The sequence below is a fragment of the Gymnodraco acuticeps genome, unplaced genomic scaffold (assembly GCF_902827175.1).
Source record: "Gymnodraco acuticeps unplaced genomic scaffold, fGymAcu1.1, whole genome shotgun sequence".
NCBI classification, from domain to species: Eukaryota; Metazoa; Chordata; class Actinopteri; order Perciformes; family Bathydraconidae; genus Gymnodraco; species Gymnodraco acuticeps.
Window position 1 is genome coordinate 13,579 of NW_022990170.1, and position 19,105 is coordinate 32,683.

Genomic DNA, 19,105 nt, shown 5'->3' on the forward strand with positions numbered 1-19,105 from the left:
CACAGTAATGCCTGTTTCCCTTCAACACATTATTTTCTGCTCTCTGAAACAGACATGCAATTTAAACACAGTGAGAGCTGAAAAGTGGTCCCTCAATAGTGTTTAATCTGTCCGATAGTTTACAGATTTTTATCTTTACGGTCAATTTGTCATTACATTTCATTTAGCTGACGCTTTTATCCAAAGCGACTGACAATTACCAATTACAGGGACATTCTCCCTTTAGTAGCTAAGGACTAAGTGCCTTACTCAAGGGCACACTGTGGTGGTGTTCCTGGCGGGATTTTGAACTCACAACCTTCCGATCTTCAGCCCACCTCACTATCCATTAGACCACCACTATCATCTTGTACATTAGACCACTATCATCTTGTACATTAGACCACCACTATCATCTTGTATATTTTCTAGTTCTGTTTTTATTTTGAAGTGTTTCTATTTTATAATTGTTTATTTTCTACTCTTTAGTTTCTAATTATGTGCAATGCCTTGTTTTTGTATGCTGCTGAAACGAAACCATTTCCCAATTTGAGATCAATAAATATAACTTATCGTAGACTTACTGCGTCCATAGACTATTTACAAACACGCGGTTGTTACATGGGTAACGTGTAGGCAAAGTGTTTCACAGAGAAGAAGAATTTAGGATTAAGATCAACCTTTTTGTAACTCACGAGGGGATATTCCGTTTTTCACTCAGTTGTTATTTTACAATAAAGAAATACACACGCCATAGGTCTACTCAATTGTAATTCTTATTGCAGACTAAAAGTCCTGCAATTAAATATTACTTAAGTAAAAGTACACGTAGGCCTATGATGTATCTCAAAATGGTACTTAGGCTAAATATCAGACAGCAGTTACACATAGGATATGGACCTACACAGACAATGTCACACAAGCTGCCCTACCTTCTTTACTTCAGCGATTGCTTTTAGTTTAATCTATGAATGGTTTTGACAGAGGCGCACAGTCTCATCTTCAAAAACCCACTTTTCCTCTATAAGTGGTTAGTGGATTTTTTGCGAGCAGTTGCCAAAAGAGCGCTTTGCCAAGCCAATCAGGACATTTAATTTGTATGGAATGCGTCACAATGAATAAAAACAGTTTTTTTCTGTTTGAATCTCAAGCCTCCGCTCTTCACATCTGTTAAAACAAACACACCTGTGACCACAAACACACATACACTGTGAATTTGAGTGTTGAGGCTGATTTAAAAATCTAAATCAAGGAGAAACTCTCATGTCAGCTGAGTTTATCTGTATTCTGATCAACTGCCTATGTGTTCGGCTCCTAGATAGCCTCTATTGTATTGTTGACTCCTATTGACACTAACAACATGCACCTTTGGAGGTAACTGTGGTTGTTGAGAGGACTTATGTGAGAAAGTGAAGAAACAGTCATTTATTAAACAATTGATTTTTAGTAACAAGTGGAAGTCAGTATCATGTCTGTGTCAGAACGTCATTCTTTAAGTTGGCTCCAATTTGAATCCCTTGGGTTTTTAATATTTAGTGAGTATTTCACGTTTGACACTGGGGTTTGAAGTGTGCCACCACGCCGGATGTGATACATTTCTGCTGTAATTCACTCAGCAGTAAAAATGAAGATGCTTCAGTGGATGAAATGTCTCTCAGCGTATTGGCTACCATCGCACTGACTTGCCACTGCGTGTATATCTCTTTCTGTGTATAATAATCAGAAGTGCACGCAGCTATTTCAGTAAAATAAATATATTGTCGTTAAAAGAACAAACATTGAATCTCTCGTGGTCGTCGTGCGAAAGTTTTTCTCTGCATCCTCTTGACTTATGCATTTTAATGTCTTCTTGCTGTGCCTCTGCCACAGTACAGGCAGCGCTGGTATTCAATTTTTTTACGTCTCAATGCCACTTAGTTTGGGGAATAAATATTCTGAATATTTGTGTAAATAATGTGGAGGTCCTTCTTTACTAAGTTGATCAGCAGGCATGTAGAGTCCTGTAAAGGGTGATCAAGAACTCGGGTTGGGCCGCTGTACACCAAAGGCTGTAATGAAGACGTTGACCACGACTATGATAACGACGAAGGCTGTGGTGGTATTCTCCAAGATGTTCAGCTTGAAGTGCATGCGTGTATCATTCAGGTTCCACTTAACTGTAAAAAGAAAAAAGGAAATACATTAGTTTTGCCTAGTCCGTAGGAGTAGGCCTGCCATCCCCTCAAGAAACTATCACAGAGTTTCCTGTTGTATTGGTAATCATTTCTGAGCTCCATGGTATAGATGAACAACATCTGACAGCACAGCCCTCAAGTGAATAATTCGCTTCTTCCTCCATTAGGACATTACATGCTTCGCTGGGTTGAGAATGTTTTTTTCTTTAGAAAGAGAAGGTCTGTTTTGTTTTTTTAACGACCGTCTCAGATTTGGCAAATCTCCAAGACATGACTTATTTTCCAAAAGTTAAGAGAGCTCTTTAAAACTGGAAACAGCTGACAGCAGAGGCGCTTCTTCCTGTTGTGACTCCCTAAACTCAGCCAACAGTATTCTGTTAGGATAAGATAAGGAGCCAAAGGAAGAGTGAGTACACTGATATGTATGTGCTCCCAGGGTTATCGGTTATATGCAGGGGTGCACATAACTGGTACGCAGATAAGCATGCGCGGCAACAATCTGAAATGCGTACCGTCACTCACTTGTGTCACAAGGCGCATTTGCGTACCGACGTCTTATGAAGCTTTTCCAGAAGGCGGTTAGATCACCGGACGACATAGTCGGTCTCCGTGTGCACAGACAGGGCTGCTGTTAACGTCGGTCTGTACAACGGAATTGTGCCAAAACTACGCCTACCGGCTGCGGAGGGAGAGTCCCCCCTGTCTTATTATACATCCATGGTCACTACCCGATCTGCAGCTCTGCCCAATCTGCAGTGCGCATGTGCGAGATGGTCCGTCATATTGGAAACCCAAGTAGGACCCTTGACACGGTGGCTTTTGGCAAATCATAAAAAGACAACGCGAGAGATGAGTTATTATTATTACGTGACTTCACTATTATTTAACAACTCTTTTTATTGGGTTCTTTTATTTGGGGTTAAGTAGGCTACATTGTCAGAATAAGTGAGAAATTAATTTAACTTCTGTTAGACAGCTATATGCCATACATGTTTGCATACATTCACAGTAAATATGTATTCAGTATGGTAGCTGTCTAACAGAAGTTACATTTCTCACTTATTGTGATAATGTACTTAACCCCAAATATGGCGGATCATCTCGCACATGCGCACTGCAGATCGGGTAGTGACACCCCCCTTCACTGGAGAAGGGGAAATATTGACGTTCGCGATACAGAGGGCTTCATCAAATAACTCTGAGTGAAGTATGAAGTTGGAGTACCAAACACTGACTCCAGATACTCATCTCAGTACCTCACTGAGAAAGTTATGTGCACCCCTGGTTATATGCCCAGAGAAGCCTAAATATTATTGTGCTTCTTTTTGTGTGGTTAAAAATCTTCGTTGGTAGACCTGTAAAAACAGCATGAGACATTTGATATCCAATTTAGTACAAATGGTTTCAGTTGTAGAGAATGATTAGCCAACAAATCCTATCAATGAACAGCAGTTGTTAGTTGTGTTCCCATGTGACAGTGTAGTTACAAATGCACACACATTGTAACAAGTACACGTTTTTTGACCCGGCCTTTGCCTGTAACAGTGGACTCAAAAAGTCCCATTTGTGACTTAAATGGGTGTGCATGTGTAACTTCAGTATCACATAGCATGGGAGATTTGATTATTGAGTTTCACAGAGTTATCTGCCTTGAATCTGTAAACGGATTTTCGCAAAAGCAGTTCCTTTTGTTACATAACAATTGTTATAATCAAGTCGACACACCTAGCTAATCTGGACAAAGTAAACATGATCTCACATTTACTTTACACGTTGTTGCAGTAGAAGACACGTTATTGTGAGTAGCAGAGGACCAACACAATATATTTTATATATTTCAATGATCTCTTTAAATATATAAAAGCCTGGAAAATAAGAAATTGGAGACTCTCAAATCACCTATGAAGATGAGCAGAACTCCCACTATGATTTGTAGGATGAGAGAGATGCTAATGAGAGTGATAAGGGGTGCATAGAAGGTGAAGCCGGGTCCTTGCTCCATCACAGCCTTCAGCTGTGAGGTGTTGGCCACCAGTAGAGCTACATCCAGCATGCTCTCTGCCGCACTCTTCTTATTGGCATAATGGTTCATGTTCAGAGGCCCCTGTTGCCTCCTCCCCTGGCCTCGCAGCGCAACCTAAAGGCAAACATAAACCATGACATCAGTATGACATCAGTATTGACGGTTAGAAATGTGGTAATTCCATTCCTCTATTAATGTCTCAATTATGGTAGATTTCATGAACATAAAATATGTTGTCATCAGGTGTTAGTTATTTACTTTGTGATGTAGCGTCTGAGGTATTTTTATTAAGTGCAACCTCACCCCCCGGTCTAAGCCAAACTCCACCCTCTGCAAAAATACAAACAATTCTACTAAGTGGGAAAGAGGCCGAAAAAGGGGAAATGGATTAGAAAGGCTAAATGACAGATAAGTTCAAACAGGTCCACTCAGCCGAGCAAGGTTGCATATTTGTACATTTGGTAAGAAATGTCAATATTAACCGCAGCATTGGTGAGTTTAATCACAGTGGAGTCATATCATTTCCCTTACAGCTTAAACATGTGTATGTGTGCACACACTCTTTAAACTTAAGAGATGTGGTCTAACTCACGACACTTCTAAATGAACCCACTCTGTTAGTGTACTGATGTAATAGAAATAAACACATTGAGTATCTTCACTTTTACCACTGTAACTCTAACACTGGAAACAGCCTGCTTTCTTCTCCTGAAATTGTGTAAACAAGGTTTTTAAATGAATGGGACAAAATAACAACGCACTGCTGCAAGCATGATGAGTTTTATTTAAATATGTGTGGACAAATGATGTCACCTTCTCAGGAAATACAGTGCTGGAAATGCAGGGGTTCTTTTTCAGCCTAAATCTTCCATTTAGAAATAATTGTTATTATGTTATGTTATATGTTATTAATAACTCAACCATGACAATACATTTGATCGCAACTGATCATCATGACGGCAAAACTATAACCCAGATTTGTGCAATTCCAGTATTTTATTTTCTATGAAAAAAAATGGTGGAAGTGAAAGTGTATAGTGGCTAAATTGAAACAGGAACAACCATGACCCTCTGAGCAGGTCACAAAACTCACAATAATGACCTCGATCCGGTTTCACTAAATACATCACATGTAAAACCACATATGGTTCCATGAATCATTTCCCCTACTTTTTGTAGAACAGTAAAGAAATGGGTTACGTTTGTCTCTTTGGTGAAATGAGACCGTAGTAAATGGTTAATTGAAAACAAAACTATCACATCACAGGAAGCCAGGGTATGTGGTCATGAGTTTAGGTTAGTTCCCAGGGTTTCATCTCGTAGTTCAGAGATTGCAAAAATGTCCCCCTTGTGTAAAGGTTGACAACGCCACACACTGAGGCTCAGCTTAGCGTTCTTGTTTCTTCAGAAAACTACCAAGCCACAGAGGAAAAAGATGCTCTTGTGGTAAACCAGCAGTGTCAATAGCTGTCCCGAGGGCTGCTCGATTATGGCAAAAATCATAATCTCGATTATTTGGGTCAATAATTGATATTGCGGTTATTAAAAATGATTATCCATTTACTTTGAAAACATAAATGTATTGGAGAATTTTTTTTTGAACAGTATGTTTTTAACAGTTGATTACCCTGAACTTTAAGTATAATTCAACTGAAAAACCAATTAAAAAAAATGTAATTTGAAAAATAAATAAATAATAATAATACAAAAATAATCTTTTTATTTCAATTACGCTGTTTTCGTAATCGTTGCGAGCCATAATCGTAATTGCGATTAAAATACGATTAATTGAGCAGCCCTAGCTGTCCCCCATTAAATGTAATTGTACTGTTACAGCTTCATTTTCACTTTGTGTCCTCTGACTGAGTATAGCTTCCTATAAATACGGTGCTTTCTTTAAACGTTGGTTATAATGTGTTCTTTATGTGGTGTGGTTTTTGTTAATAACTTTGGATGGTTCAATATACCAATAATCATATTTTAAAGGTTTTTCCTAAGTATTGTGTGTCAGAATCTGAATTTATAAAGTATCTAATATATAACTCAGTAAAATATAAGTAGGCTATAGTAAAAAGTACAAAATGTGCTTCCAAATGTACAACAACTACAGTAGTATAGAGTAGTATATAATACAAATACTCGAAAGGATGATGAAAAATGACAGTAGCTCAAATGTGTACTTAAGTACAGTACTACAGAATAAATGTACTTATTTACTTTCCACCACTACACAGTACCATATAAAGGGGAGCCAGTGTAGACCCTCGGACAGGCTAATAAAACACACATATTTATTGTTTAAGAGAGCAGATGTAAGTTTGCTTTTACATTACTGAATGTGACCAGGACAAGCACAGTTTAAAGCTATTTAGCGTTAGGTCCGATCAGATCATATCCCTGGTACACCTGGAGGTGGATTCCTTTACAGAGCAATGCTTGTTGGATTTGACTTACAGCCACATGGTCTGCTGTGTCATCATTAAGTGTAAACTGAGCCCTGAGGATGAGAACAGGGCAACAAAGGCAAACTCAGCTCACAACACAAACACATGTTATCTGTTGAATAGAAACTAATGCTAATCTGCTAACCGGTCACATTGGCTTAATGACCTCAAACCCGCAAACACGGAATGACACTTTAACAATGGTTAAAAAAAACAAACACCGTTAGGATGCGTGGAAAACAACAGTAGACAATATATATCCGCTGTACCCGATCAATATATCTTAATTGTGACTGTTTTTGAGGGGATTTTACCCCGCCTGAGCTGCCCTGGATGTTAGGGGACGCTTTACATTACGCTGTCTTTTGTCACGAACACCGGTATTAACTTACCTCCGCCTCTCCATTTCGGTCGGCATCACCGTTCATTTCATAGCTGTCCGTAGCCATCTTCTTAATAACTTTATCCAGAATAGCTTGTTTTATACTGAGTGTTCAAGGGTTCAAGGGAGACGGTGGTCCAGCCGGCGGGTACAGACTGTATAAAGGCTAGCGTGACGACAAGCAGTAGCGTGGCGTCGGGAAAAATGTAGGGGAAGCCCATTTTTTGGGTCGGGGGGTGGTCAATAACGTAACCAGATGAGTGATTACAGCGCCCGGTATCATTTTACACACATTGGTATCACACAGATGCAGGACTTGCACACGCCTGTTATCTAACCGACAGGTCCGCACGCACTCTCCAGCTGAAACTCTCTCCTTATTAATTTAAGCATTTTACTTATTAATGTATGCAGACAATCACACAATCTATGTGATTTTTGGATTTACCGTGCCTCTCAATTGCCCGTGACAGGTTGGCAAGGTCGATGAATCCTGAAGTTGCCCAAGGATTGTTCAGGGAGCACGAATCCTTGTCAAAAAGAAGACATGGCCAGCAAAATAGACGCTGAAGTTTAGCGCTTCCAGTTAGCCACTCCGTGCGGACATAATTGTCCTCATTGAACGTCCGATTCTCTCCCTTTTTCCTCTGCGTACACACAGCTCGAGTGCGGGCATTTGCCTGTCATCTGATTTAATTTGTAGTTGCTGCTGTAGCGGAAGTTTAGTAAAGTTATGTTTGATTAAGTACGCCAAATCTCCACCCTCCATAATGCTTCATTTGCTTGATAATTTCTAACGGCGGTGATGACAGTTACAGTATTAAAACTGATGTTGATGTGATTTGATTGGATGGCAGTGTCCAATCAAATCGCCAGCCGCCAGCCGCCTCTGAAGGGAAGCAAGAGGCGGCTAGCTTCCCTTGGCATGGCCCTGACCAATCACAGGTTGGCAGGGGCATCACGTGGGCCTCATCTGATTGGTCAATCCCTCCATTTTTTTTCACCAAGGGAAGCTAGATTCGGCTGGCCTCCTCTCGCAACAGTGAGTGCAATCTACTGTTTCACCATAACATCTAGAGGGGCGCTGTTTGTTTCACTCTTTGTAAAATACTCAATGAGAATGGGGGAGAGCCGGGCCGGCAGCAACACACAGCAAAGGAGAATTATCGAAACAAAACAAAGTGTTTGTATTTATTTATTTAAATTATAACTACAATCCGAAAAAACAGGGGAAGCCTGGCTTCCCTTGGCCTCCGGGAGAAAACGCCACTGAGTGCAATGCCACTTAGTTTGGGGAATAAATATTCTGCATATTTGTGTAAATAATGTGGAGGTCCTTCTTTACTAAGTTGATCAGCAGGCATGTAGAGTCCTGTAAAGGGTGATCAAGAACTCGGGTTGGGCCGCTGTACACCAAAGGCTGTAATGAAGACGTTGACCACGACTATGATAACGACGAAGGCTGTGGTGGTATTCTCCAAGATGTTCAGCTTGAAGTGCATGCGTGTATCATTCAGGTTCCACTTAACTGTAAAAAGAAAAAAGGAAATACATTAGTTTTGCCTAGTCCGTAGGAGTAGGCCTGCCATCCCCTCAAGAAACTATCACAGAGTTTCCTGTTGTATTGGTAATCATTTCTGAGCTCCATGGTATAGATGAACAACATCTGACAGCACAGCCCTCAAGTGAATAATTCGCTTCTTCCTCCATTAGGACATTACATGCTTCGCTGGGTTGAGAATGTTTTTTTCTTTAGAAAGAGAAGGTCTGTTTTGTTTTTTTAACGACCGTCTCAGATTTGGCAAATCTCCAAGACATGACTTATTTTCCAAAAGTTAAGAGAGCTCTTTAAAACTGGAAACAGCTGACAGCAGAGGCGCTTCTTCCTGTTGTGACTCCCTAAACTCAGCCAACAGTATTCTGTTAGGATAAGATAAGGAGCCAAAGGAAGAGTGAGTACACTGATATGTATGTGCTCCCAGGGTTATCGGTTATATGCAGGGGTGCACATAACTGGTACGCAGATAAGCATGCGCGGCAACAATCTGAAATGCGTACCGTCACTCACTTGTGTCACAAGGCGCATTTGCGTACCGACGTCTTATGAAGCTTTTCCAGAAGGCGGTTAGATCACCGGACGACATAGTCGGTCTCCGTGTGCACAGACAGGGCTGCTGTTAACGTCGGTCTGTACAACGGAATTGTGCCAAAACTACGCCTACCGGCTGCGGAGGGAGAGTCCCCCCTGTCTTATTATACATCCATGGTCACTACCCGATCTGCAGCTCTGCCCAATCTGCAGTGCGCATGTGCGAGATGGTCCGTCATATTGGAAACCCAAGTAGGACCCTTGACACGGTGGCTTTTGGCAAATCATAAAAAGACAACGCGAGAGATGAGTTATTATTATTACGTGACTTCACTATTATTTAACAACTCTTTTTATTGGGTTCTTTTATTTGGGGTTAAGTAGGCTACATTGTCAGAATAAGTGAGAAATTAATTTAACTTCTGTTAGACAGCTATATGCCATACATGTTTGCATACATTCACAGTAAATATGTATTCAGTATGGTAGCTGTCTAACAGAAGTTACATTTCTCACTTATTGTGATAATGTACTTAACCCCAAATATGGCGGATCATCTCGCACATGCGCACTGCAGATCGGGTAGTGACACCCCCCTTCACTGGAGAAGGGGAAATATTGACGTTCGCGATACAGAGGGCTTCATCAAATAACTCTGAGTGAAGTATGAAGTTGGAGTACCAAACACTGACTCCAGATACTCATCTCAGTACCTCACTGAGAAAGTTATGTGCACCCCTGGTTATATGCCCAGAGAAGCCTAAATATTATTGTGCTTCTTTTTGTGTGGTTAAAAATCTTCGTTGGTAGACCTGTAAAAACAGCATGAGACATTTGATATCCAATTTAGTACAAATGGTTTCAGTTGTAGAGAATGATTAGCCAACAAATCCTATCAATGAACAGCAGTTGTTAGTTGTGTTCCCATGTGACAGTGTAGTTACAAATGCACACACATTGTAACAAGTACACGTTTTTTGACCCGGCCTTTGCCTGTAACAGTGGACTCAAAAAGTCCCATTTGTGACTTAAATGGGTGTGCATGTGTAACTTCAGTATCACATAGCATGGGAGATTTGATTATTGAGTTTCACAGAGTTATCTGCCTTGAATCTGTAAACGGATTTTCGCAAAAGCAGTTCCTTTTGTTACATAACAATTGTTATAATCAAGTCGACACACCTAGCTAATCTGGACAAAGTAAACATGATCTCACATTTACTTTACACGTTGTTGCAGTAGAAGACACGTTATTGTGAGTAGCAGAGGACCAACACAATATATTTTATATATTTCAATGATCTCTTTAAATATATAAAAGCCTGGAAAATAAGAAATTGGAGACTCTCAAATCACCTATGAAGATGAGCAGAACTCCCACTATGATTTGTAGGATGAGAGAGATGCTAATGAGAGTGATAAGGGGTGCATAGAAGGTGAAGCCGGGTCCTTGCTCCATCACAGCCTTCAGCTGTGAGGTGTTGGCCACCAGTAGAGCTACATCCAGCATGCTCTCTGCCGCACTCTTCTTATTGGCATAATGGTTCATGTTCAGAGGCCCCTGTTGCCTCCTCCCCTGGCCTCGCAGCGCAACCTAAAGGCAAACATAAACCATGACATCAGTATGACATCAGTATTGACGGTTAGAAATGTGGTAATTCCATTCCTCTATTAATGTCTCAATTATGGTAGATTTCATGAACATAAAATATGTTGTCATCAGGTGTTAGTTATTTACTTTGTGATGTAGCGTCTGAGGTATTTTTATTAAGTGCAACCTCACCCCCCGGTCTAAGCCAAACTCCACCCTCTGCAAAAATACAAACAATTCTACTAAGTGGGAAAGAGGCCGAAAAAGGGGAAATGGATTAGAAAGGCTAAATGACAGATAAGTTCAAACAGGTCCACTCAGCCGAGCAAGGTTGCATATTTGTACATTTGGTAAGAAATGTCAATATTAACCGCAGCATTGGTGAGTTTAATCACAGTGGAGTCATATCATTTCCCTTACAGCTTAAACATGTGTATGTGTGCACACACTCTTTAAACTTAAGAGATGTGGTCTAACTCACGACACTTCTAAATGAACCCACTCTGTTAGTGTACTGATGTAATAGAAATAAACACATTGAGTATCTTCACTTTTACCACTGTAACTCTAACACTGGAAACAGCCTGCTTTCTTCTCCTGAAATTGTGTAAACAAGGTTTTTAAATGAATGGGACAAAATAACAACGCACTGCTGCAAGCATGATGAGTTTTATTTAAATATGTGTGGACAAATGATGTCACCTTCTCAGGAAATACAGTGCTGGAAATGCAGGGGTTCTTTTTCAGCCTAAATCTTCCATTTAGAAATAATTGTTATTATGTTATGTTATATGTTATTAATAACTCAACCATGACAATACATTTGATCGCAACTGATCATCATGACGGCAAAACTATAACCCAGATTTGTGCAATTCCAGTATTTTATTTTCTATGAAAAAAAATGGTGGAAGTGAAAGTGTATAGTGGCTAAATTGAAACAGGAACAACCATGACCCTCTGAGCAGGTCACAAAACTCACAATAATGACCTCGATCCGGTTTCACTAAATACATCACATGTAAAACCACATATGGTTCCATGAATCATTTCCCCTACTTTTTGTAGAACAGTAAAGAAATGGGTTACGTTTGTCTCTTTGGTGAAATGAGACCGTAGTAAATGGTTAATTGAAAACAAAACTATCACATCACAGGAAGCCAGGGTATGTGGTCATGAGTTTAGGTTAGTTCCCAGGGTTTCATCTCGTAGTTCAGAGATTGCAAAAATGTCCCCCTTGTGTAAAGGTTGACAACGCCACACACTGAGGCTCAGCTTAGCGTTCTTGTTTCTTCAGAAAACTACCAAGCCACAGAGGAAAAAGATGCTCTTGTGGTAAACCAGCAGTGTCAATAGCTGTCCCGAGGGCTGCTCGATTATGGCAAAAATCATAATCTCGATTATTTGGGTCAATAATTGATATTGCGGTTATTAAAAATGATTATCCATTTACTTTGAAAACATAAATGTATTGGAGAATTTTTTTTTGAACAGTATGTTTTTAACAGTTGATTACCCTGAACTTTAAGTATAATTCAACTGAAAAACCAATTAAAAAAAATGTAATTTGAAAAATAAATAAATAATAATAATACAAAAATAATCTTTTTATTTCAATTACGCTGTTTTCGTAATCGTTGCGAGCCATAATCGTAATTGCGATTAAAATACGATTAATTGAGCAGCCCTAGCTGTCCCCCATTAAATGTAATTGTACTGTTACAGCTTCATTTTCACTTTGTGTCCTCTGACTGAGTATAGCTTCCTATAAATACGGTGCTTTCTTTAAACGTTGGTTATAATGTGTTCTTTATGTGGTGTGGTTTTTGTTAATAACTTTGGATGGTTCAATATACCAATAATCATATTTTAAAGGTTTTTCCTAAGTATTGTGTGTCAGAATCTGAATTTATAAAGTATCTAATATATAACTCAGTAAAATATAAGTAGGCTATAGTAAAAAGTACAAAATGTGCTTCCAAATGTACAACAACTACAGTAGTATAGAGTAGTATATAATACAAATACTCGAAAGGATGATGAAAAATGACAGTAGCTCAAATGTGTACTTAAGTACAGTACTACAGAATAAATGTACTTATTTACTTTCCACCACTACACAGTACCATATAAAGGGGAGCCAGTGTAGACCCTCGGACAGGCTAATAAAACACACATATTTATTGTTTAAGAGAGCAGATGTAAGTTTGCTTTTACATTACTGAATGTGACCAGGACAAGCACAGTTTAAAGCTATTTAGCGTTAGGTCCGATCAGATCATATCCCTGGTACACCTGGAGGTGGATTCCTTTACAGAGCAATGCTTGTTGGATTTGACTTACAGCCACATGGTCTGCTGTGTCATCATTAAGTGTAAACTGAGCCCTGAGGATGAGAACAGGGCAACAAAGGCAAACTCAGCTCACAACACAAACACATGTTATCTGTTGAATAGAAACTAATGCTAATCTGCTAACCGGTCACATTGGCTTAATGACCTCAAACCCGCAAACACGGAATGACACTTTAACAATGGTTAAAAAAAACAAACACCGTTAGGATGCGTGGAAAACAACAGTAGACAATATATATCCGCTGTACCCGATCAATATATCTTAATTGTGACTGTTTTTGAGGGGATTTTACCCCGCCTGAGCTGCCCTGGATGTTAGGGGACGCTTTACATTACGCTGTCTTTTGTCACGAACACCGGTATTAACTTACCTCCGCCTCTCCATTTCGGTCGGCATCACCGTTCATTTCATAGCTGTCCGTAGCCATCTTCTTAATAACTTTATCCAGAATAGCTTGTTTTATACTGAGTGTTCAAGGGTTCAAGGGAGACGGTGGTCCAGCCGGCGGGTACAGACTGTATAAAGGCTAGCGTGACGACAAGCAGTAGCGTGGCGTCGGGAAAAATGTAGGGGAAGCCCATTTTTTGGGTCGGGGGGTGGTCAATAACGTAACCAGATGAGTGATTACAGCGCCCGGTATCATTTTACACACATTGGTATCACACAGATGCAGGACTTGCACACGCCTGTTATCTAACCGACAGGTCCGCACGCACTCTCCAGCTGAAACTCTCTCCTTATTAATTTAAGCATTTTACTTATTAATGTATGCAGACAATCACACAATCTATGTGATTTTTGGATTTACCGTGCCTCTCAATTGCCCGTGACAGGTTGGCAAGGTCGATGAATCCTGAAGTTGCCCAAGGATTGTTCAGGGAGCACGAATCCTTGTCAAAAAGAAGACATGGCCAGCAAAATAGACGCTGAAGTTTAGCGCTTCCAGTTAGCCACTCCGTGCGGACATAATTGTCCTCATTGAACGTCCGATTCTCTCCCTTTTTCCTCTGCGTACACACAGCTCGAGTGCGGGCATTTGCCTGTCATCTGATTTAATTTGTAGTTGCTGCTGTAGCGGAAGTTTAGTAAAGTTATGTTTGATTAAGTACGCCAAATCTCCACCCTCCATAATGCTTCATTTGCTTGATAATGTCTAACGGCGGTGGTGACAGTTACAGTATTAAAACTGATGTTGATGTGATTTGATTGGATGGCAGTGTCCAATCAAATCGCCAGCCGCCAGCCGCCTCTGAAGGGAAGCAAGAGGCGGCTAGCTTCCCTTGGCATGGCCCTGACCAATCACAGGTTGGCAGGGGCATCACGTGGGCCTCATCTGATTGGTCAATCCCTCCATTTTTTTTCACCAAGGGAAGCTAGATTCGGCTGGCCTCCTCTCGCAACAGTGAGTGCAATCTACTGTTTCACCATAACATCTAGAGGGGCGCTGTTTGTTTCACTCTTTGTAAAATACTCAATGAGAATGGGGGAGAGCCGGGCCGGCAGCAACACACAGCAAAGGAGAATTATCGAAACAAAACAAAGTGTTTGTATTTATTTATTTAAATTATAACTACAATCCGAAAAAACAGGGGAAGCCTGGCTTCCCTTGGCCTCCGGGAGAAAACGCCACTGAGTGCAATGCCACTTAGTTTGGGGAATAAATATTCTGCATATTTGTGTAAATAATGTGGAGGTCCTTCTTTACTAAGTTGATCAGCAGGCATGTAGAGTCCTGTAAAGGGTGATCAAGAACTCGGGTTGGGCCGCTGTACACCAAAGGCTGTAATGAAGACGTTGACCACGACTATGATAACGACGAAGGCTGTGGTGGTATTCTCCAAGATGTTCAGCTTGAAGTGCATGCGTGTATCATTCAGGTTCCACTTAACTGTAAAAAGAAAAAAGGAAATACATTAGTTTTGCCTAGTCCGTAGGAGTAGGCCTGCCATCCCCTCAAGAAACTATCACAGAGTTTCCTGTTGTATTGGTAATCATTTCTGAGCTCCATGGTATAGATGAACAACATCTGACAGCACAGCCCTCAAGTGAATAATTCGCTTCTTCCTCCATTAGGACATTACATGCTTCGCTGGGTTGAGAATGTTTTTTTCTTTAGAAAGAGAAGGTCTGTTTTGTTTTTTTAACGACCGTCTCAGATTTGGCAAATCTCCAAGACATGACTTATTTTCCAAAAGTTAAGAGAGCTCTTTAAAACTGGAAACAGCTGACAGCAGAGGCGCTTCTTCCTGTTGTGACTCCCTAAACTCAGCCAACAGTATTCTGTTAGGATAAGATAAGGAGCCAAAGGAAGAGTGAGTACACTGATATGTATGTGCTCCCAGGGTTATCGGTTATATGCAGGGGTGCACATAACTGGTACGCAGATAAGCATGCGCGGCAACAATCTGAAATGCGTACCGTCACTCACTTGTGTCACAAGGCGCATTTGCGTACCGACGTCTTATGAAGCTTTTCCAGAAGGCGGTTAGATCACCGGACGACATAGTCGGTCTCCGTGTGCACAGACAGGGCTGCTGTTAACGTCGGTCTGTACAACGGAATTGTGCCAAAACTACGCCTACCGGCTGCGGAGGGAGAGTCCCCCCTGTCTTATTATACATCCATGGTCACTACCCGATCTGCAGCTCTGCCCAATCTGCAGTGCGCATGTGCGAGATGGTCCGTCATATTGGAAACCCAAGTAGGACCCTTGACACGGTGGCTTTTGGCAAATCATAAAAAGACAACGCGAGAGATGAGTTATTATTATTACGTGACTTCACTATTATTTAACAACTCTTTTTATTGGGTTCTTTTATTTGGGGTTAAGTAGGCTACATTGTCAGAATAAGTGAGAAATTAATTTAACTTCTGTTAGACAGCTATATGCCATACATGTTTGCATACATTCACAGTAAATATGTATTCAGTATGGTAGCTGTCTAACAGAAGTTACATTTCTCACTTATTGTGATAATGTACTTAACCCCAAATATGGCGGATCATCTCGCACATGCGCACTGCAGATCGGGTAGTGACACCCCCCTTCACTGGAGAAGGGGAAATATTGACGTTCGCGATACAGAGGGCTTCATCAAATAACTCTGAGTGAAGTATGAAGTTGGAGTACCAAACACTGACTCCAGATACTCATCTCAGTACCTCACTGAGAAAGTTATGTGCACCCCTGGTTATATGCCCAGAGAAGCCTAAATATTATTGTGCTTCTTTTTGTGTGGTTAAAAATCTTCGTTGGTAGACCTGTAAAAACAGCATGAGACATTTGATATCCAATTTAGTACAAATGGTTTCAGTTGTAGAGAATGATTAGCCAACAAATCCTATCAATGAACAGCAGTTGTTAGTTGTGTTCCCATGTGACAGTGTAGTTACAAATGCACACACATTGTAACAAGTACACGTTTTTTGACCCGGCCTTTGCCTGTAACAGTGGACTCAAAAAGTCCCATTTGTGACTTAAATGGGTGTGCATGTGTAACTTCAGTATCACATAGCATGGGAGATTTGATTATTGAGTTTCACAGAGTTATCTGCCTTGAATCTGTAAACGGATTTTCGCAAAAGCAGTTCCTTTTGTTACATAACAATTGTTATAATCAAGTCGACACACCTAGCTAATCTGGACAAAGTAAACATGATCTCACATTTACTTTACACGTTGTTGCAGTAGAAGACACGTTATTGTGAGTAGCAGAGGACCAACACAATATATTTTATATATTTCAATGATCTCTTTAAATATATAAAAGCCTGGAAAATAAGAAATTGGAGACTCTCAAATCACCTATGAAGATGAGCAGAACTCCCACTATGATTTGTAGGATGAGAGAGATGCTAATGAGAGTGATAAGGGGTGCATAGAAGGTGAAGCCGGGTCCTTGCTCCATCACAGCCTTCAGCTGTGAGGTGTTGGCCACCAGTAGAGCTACATCCAGCATGCTCTCTGCCGCACTCTTCTTATTGGCATAATGGTTCATGTTCAGAGGCCCCTGTTGCCTCCTCCCCTGGCCTCGCAGCGCAACCTAAAGGCAAACATAAACCATGACATCAGTATGACATCAGTATTGACGGTTAGAAATGTGGTAATTCCATTCCTCTATTAATGTCTCAATTATGGTAGATTTCATGAACATAAAATATGTTGTCATCAGGTGTTAGTTATTTACTTTGTGATGTAGCGTCTGAGGTATTTTTATTAAGTGCAACCTCACCCCCCGGTCTAAGCCAAACTCCACCCTCTGCAAAAATACAAACAATTCTACTAAGTGGGAAAGAGGCCGAAAAAGGGGAAATGGATTAGAAAGGCTAAATGACAGATAAGTTCAAACAGGTCCACTCAGCCGAGCAAGGTTGCATATTTGTACATTTGGTAAGAAATGTCAATATTAACCGCAGCATTGGTGAGTTTAATCACAGTGGAGTCATATCATTTCCCTTACAGCTTAAACATGTGTATGTGTGCACACACTCTTTAAACTTAAGAGATGTGGTCTAACTCACGACACTTCTAAATGAACCCACTCTGTTAGTGTACTGATGTAATAGAAATAAACACATTGAGTATCTTCACTTTTACCACTGTAACTCTAACACTGGAAACAGCCTGCTTTCTTCTCCTGAAATTGTGTAAACAAGGTTTTTAAATGAATGGGACAAAATAACAACGCACTGCTGCAAGCATGATGAGTTTTATTTAAATATGTGTGGACAAATGATGTCACCTTCTCAGGAAATACAGTGCTGGAAATGCAGGGGTTCTTTTTCAGCCTAAATCTTCCATTTAGAAATAATTGTTATTATGTTATGTTATATGTTATTAATAACTCAACCATGACAATACATTTGATCGCAACTGATCATCATGACGGCAAAACTATAACCCAGATTTGTGCAATTCCAGTATTTTATTTTCTATGAAAAAAAATGGTGGAAGTGAAAGTGTATAGTGGCTAAATTGAAACAGGAACAACCATGACCCTCTGAGCAGGTCACAAAACTCACAATAATGACCTCGATCCGGTTTCACTAAATACATCACATGTAAAACCACATATGGTTCCATGAATCATTTCCCCTACTTTTTGTAGAACAGTAAAGAAATGGGTTACGTTTGTCTCTTTGGTGAAATGAGACCGTAGTAAATGGTTAATTGAAAACAAAACTATCACATCACAGGAAGCCAGGGTATGTGGTCATGAGTTTAGGTTAGTTCCCAGGGTTTCATCTCGTAGTTCAGAGATTGCAAAAATGTCCCCCTTGTGTAAAGGTTGACAACGCCACACACTGAGGCTCAGCTTAGCGTTCTTGTTTCTTCAGAAAACTACCAAGCCACAGAGGAAAAAGATGCTCTTGTGGTAAACCAGCAGTGTCAATAGCTGTCCCGAGGGCTGCTCGATTATGGCAAAAATCATAATCTCGATTATTTGGGTCAATAATTGATATTGCGGTTATTAAAAATGATTATCCATTTACTTTGAAAACATAAATGTATTGGAGAATTTTTTTTTGAACAGTATGTTTTTAACAGTTGATTACCCTGAACTTTAAGTATAATTCAACTGAAAAACCAATTAAAAAAAATGTAATTTGAAAAATAAATAAATAATAATAATACAAAAATAATCTTTTTATTTCAATTACGCTGTTTTCGTAATCGTTGCGAGCCATAATCGTAATTGCGATTAAAATACGATTAATTGAGCAGCCCTAGCTGTCCCCCATTAAATGTAATTGTACTGTTACAGCTTCATTTTCACTTTGTGTCCTCTGACTGAGTATAGCTTCCTATAAATACGGTGCTTTCTTTAAACGTTGGTTATAATGTGTTCTTTATGTGGTGTGGTTTTTGTTAATAACTTTGGATGGTTCAATATACCAATAATCATATTTTAAAGGTTTTTCCTAAGTATTGTGTGTCAGAATCTGAATTTATAAAGTATCTAATATATAACTCAGTAAAATATAAGTAGGCTATAGTAAAAAGTACAAAATGTGCTTCCAAATGTACAACAACTACAGTAGTATAGAGTAGTATATAATACAAATAC

The 19,105-nt window shown here is 40.0% G+C and overlaps 3 protein-coding genes across 3 annotated transcripts; all 3 read right to left on the reverse strand.

The window, feature by feature from the left end:
- Positions 1-1,403: 1,403 nt before the first annotated feature.
- LOC117547112 (ninjurin-1-like) lies at positions 1,404-7,262 on the reverse strand. Its single transcript, XM_034217611.1, has 3 exons — positions 7,013-7,262; positions 4,053-4,290; positions 1,404-2,135 (listed from the first exon to the last, which is right to left on the reverse strand). Exons 1-3 carry the CDS (start codon positions 7,067-7,069, stop codon positions 1,993-1,995), a joined length of 438 nt encoding a protein of 145 aa, XP_034073502.1. The 5' UTR covers positions 7,070-7,262; the 3' UTR covers positions 1,404-1,992.
- Positions 7,263-8,179: 917 nt separating this feature from the next.
- On the reverse strand, positions 8,180-13,657 carry LOC117547113 (ninjurin-1-like). The gene is made up of 3 exons (XM_034217612.1): positions 13,408-13,657; positions 10,448-10,685; positions 8,180-8,530 (listed from the first exon to the last, which is right to left on the reverse strand). Exons 1-3 carry the CDS (start codon positions 13,462-13,464, stop codon positions 8,388-8,390), a joined length of 438 nt encoding a protein of 145 aa, XP_034073503.1. The 5' UTR covers positions 13,465-13,657; the 3' UTR covers positions 8,180-8,387.
- A 917-nt stretch (positions 13,658-14,574) lies between these two features.
- On the reverse strand, positions 14,575-17,101 carry LOC117547111 (ninjurin-1-like). The gene is made up of 2 exons (XM_034217610.1): positions 16,843-17,101; positions 14,575-14,925 (listed from the first exon to the last, which is right to left on the reverse strand). The coding sequence occupies exons 1-2, from the start codon at positions 17,033-17,035 to the stop codon at positions 14,783-14,785; spliced, it is 336 nt and encodes a 111-aa protein (XP_034073501.1). The 5' UTR covers positions 17,036-17,101; the 3' UTR covers positions 14,575-14,782.
- Positions 17,102-19,105: the final 2,004 nt, after the last annotated feature.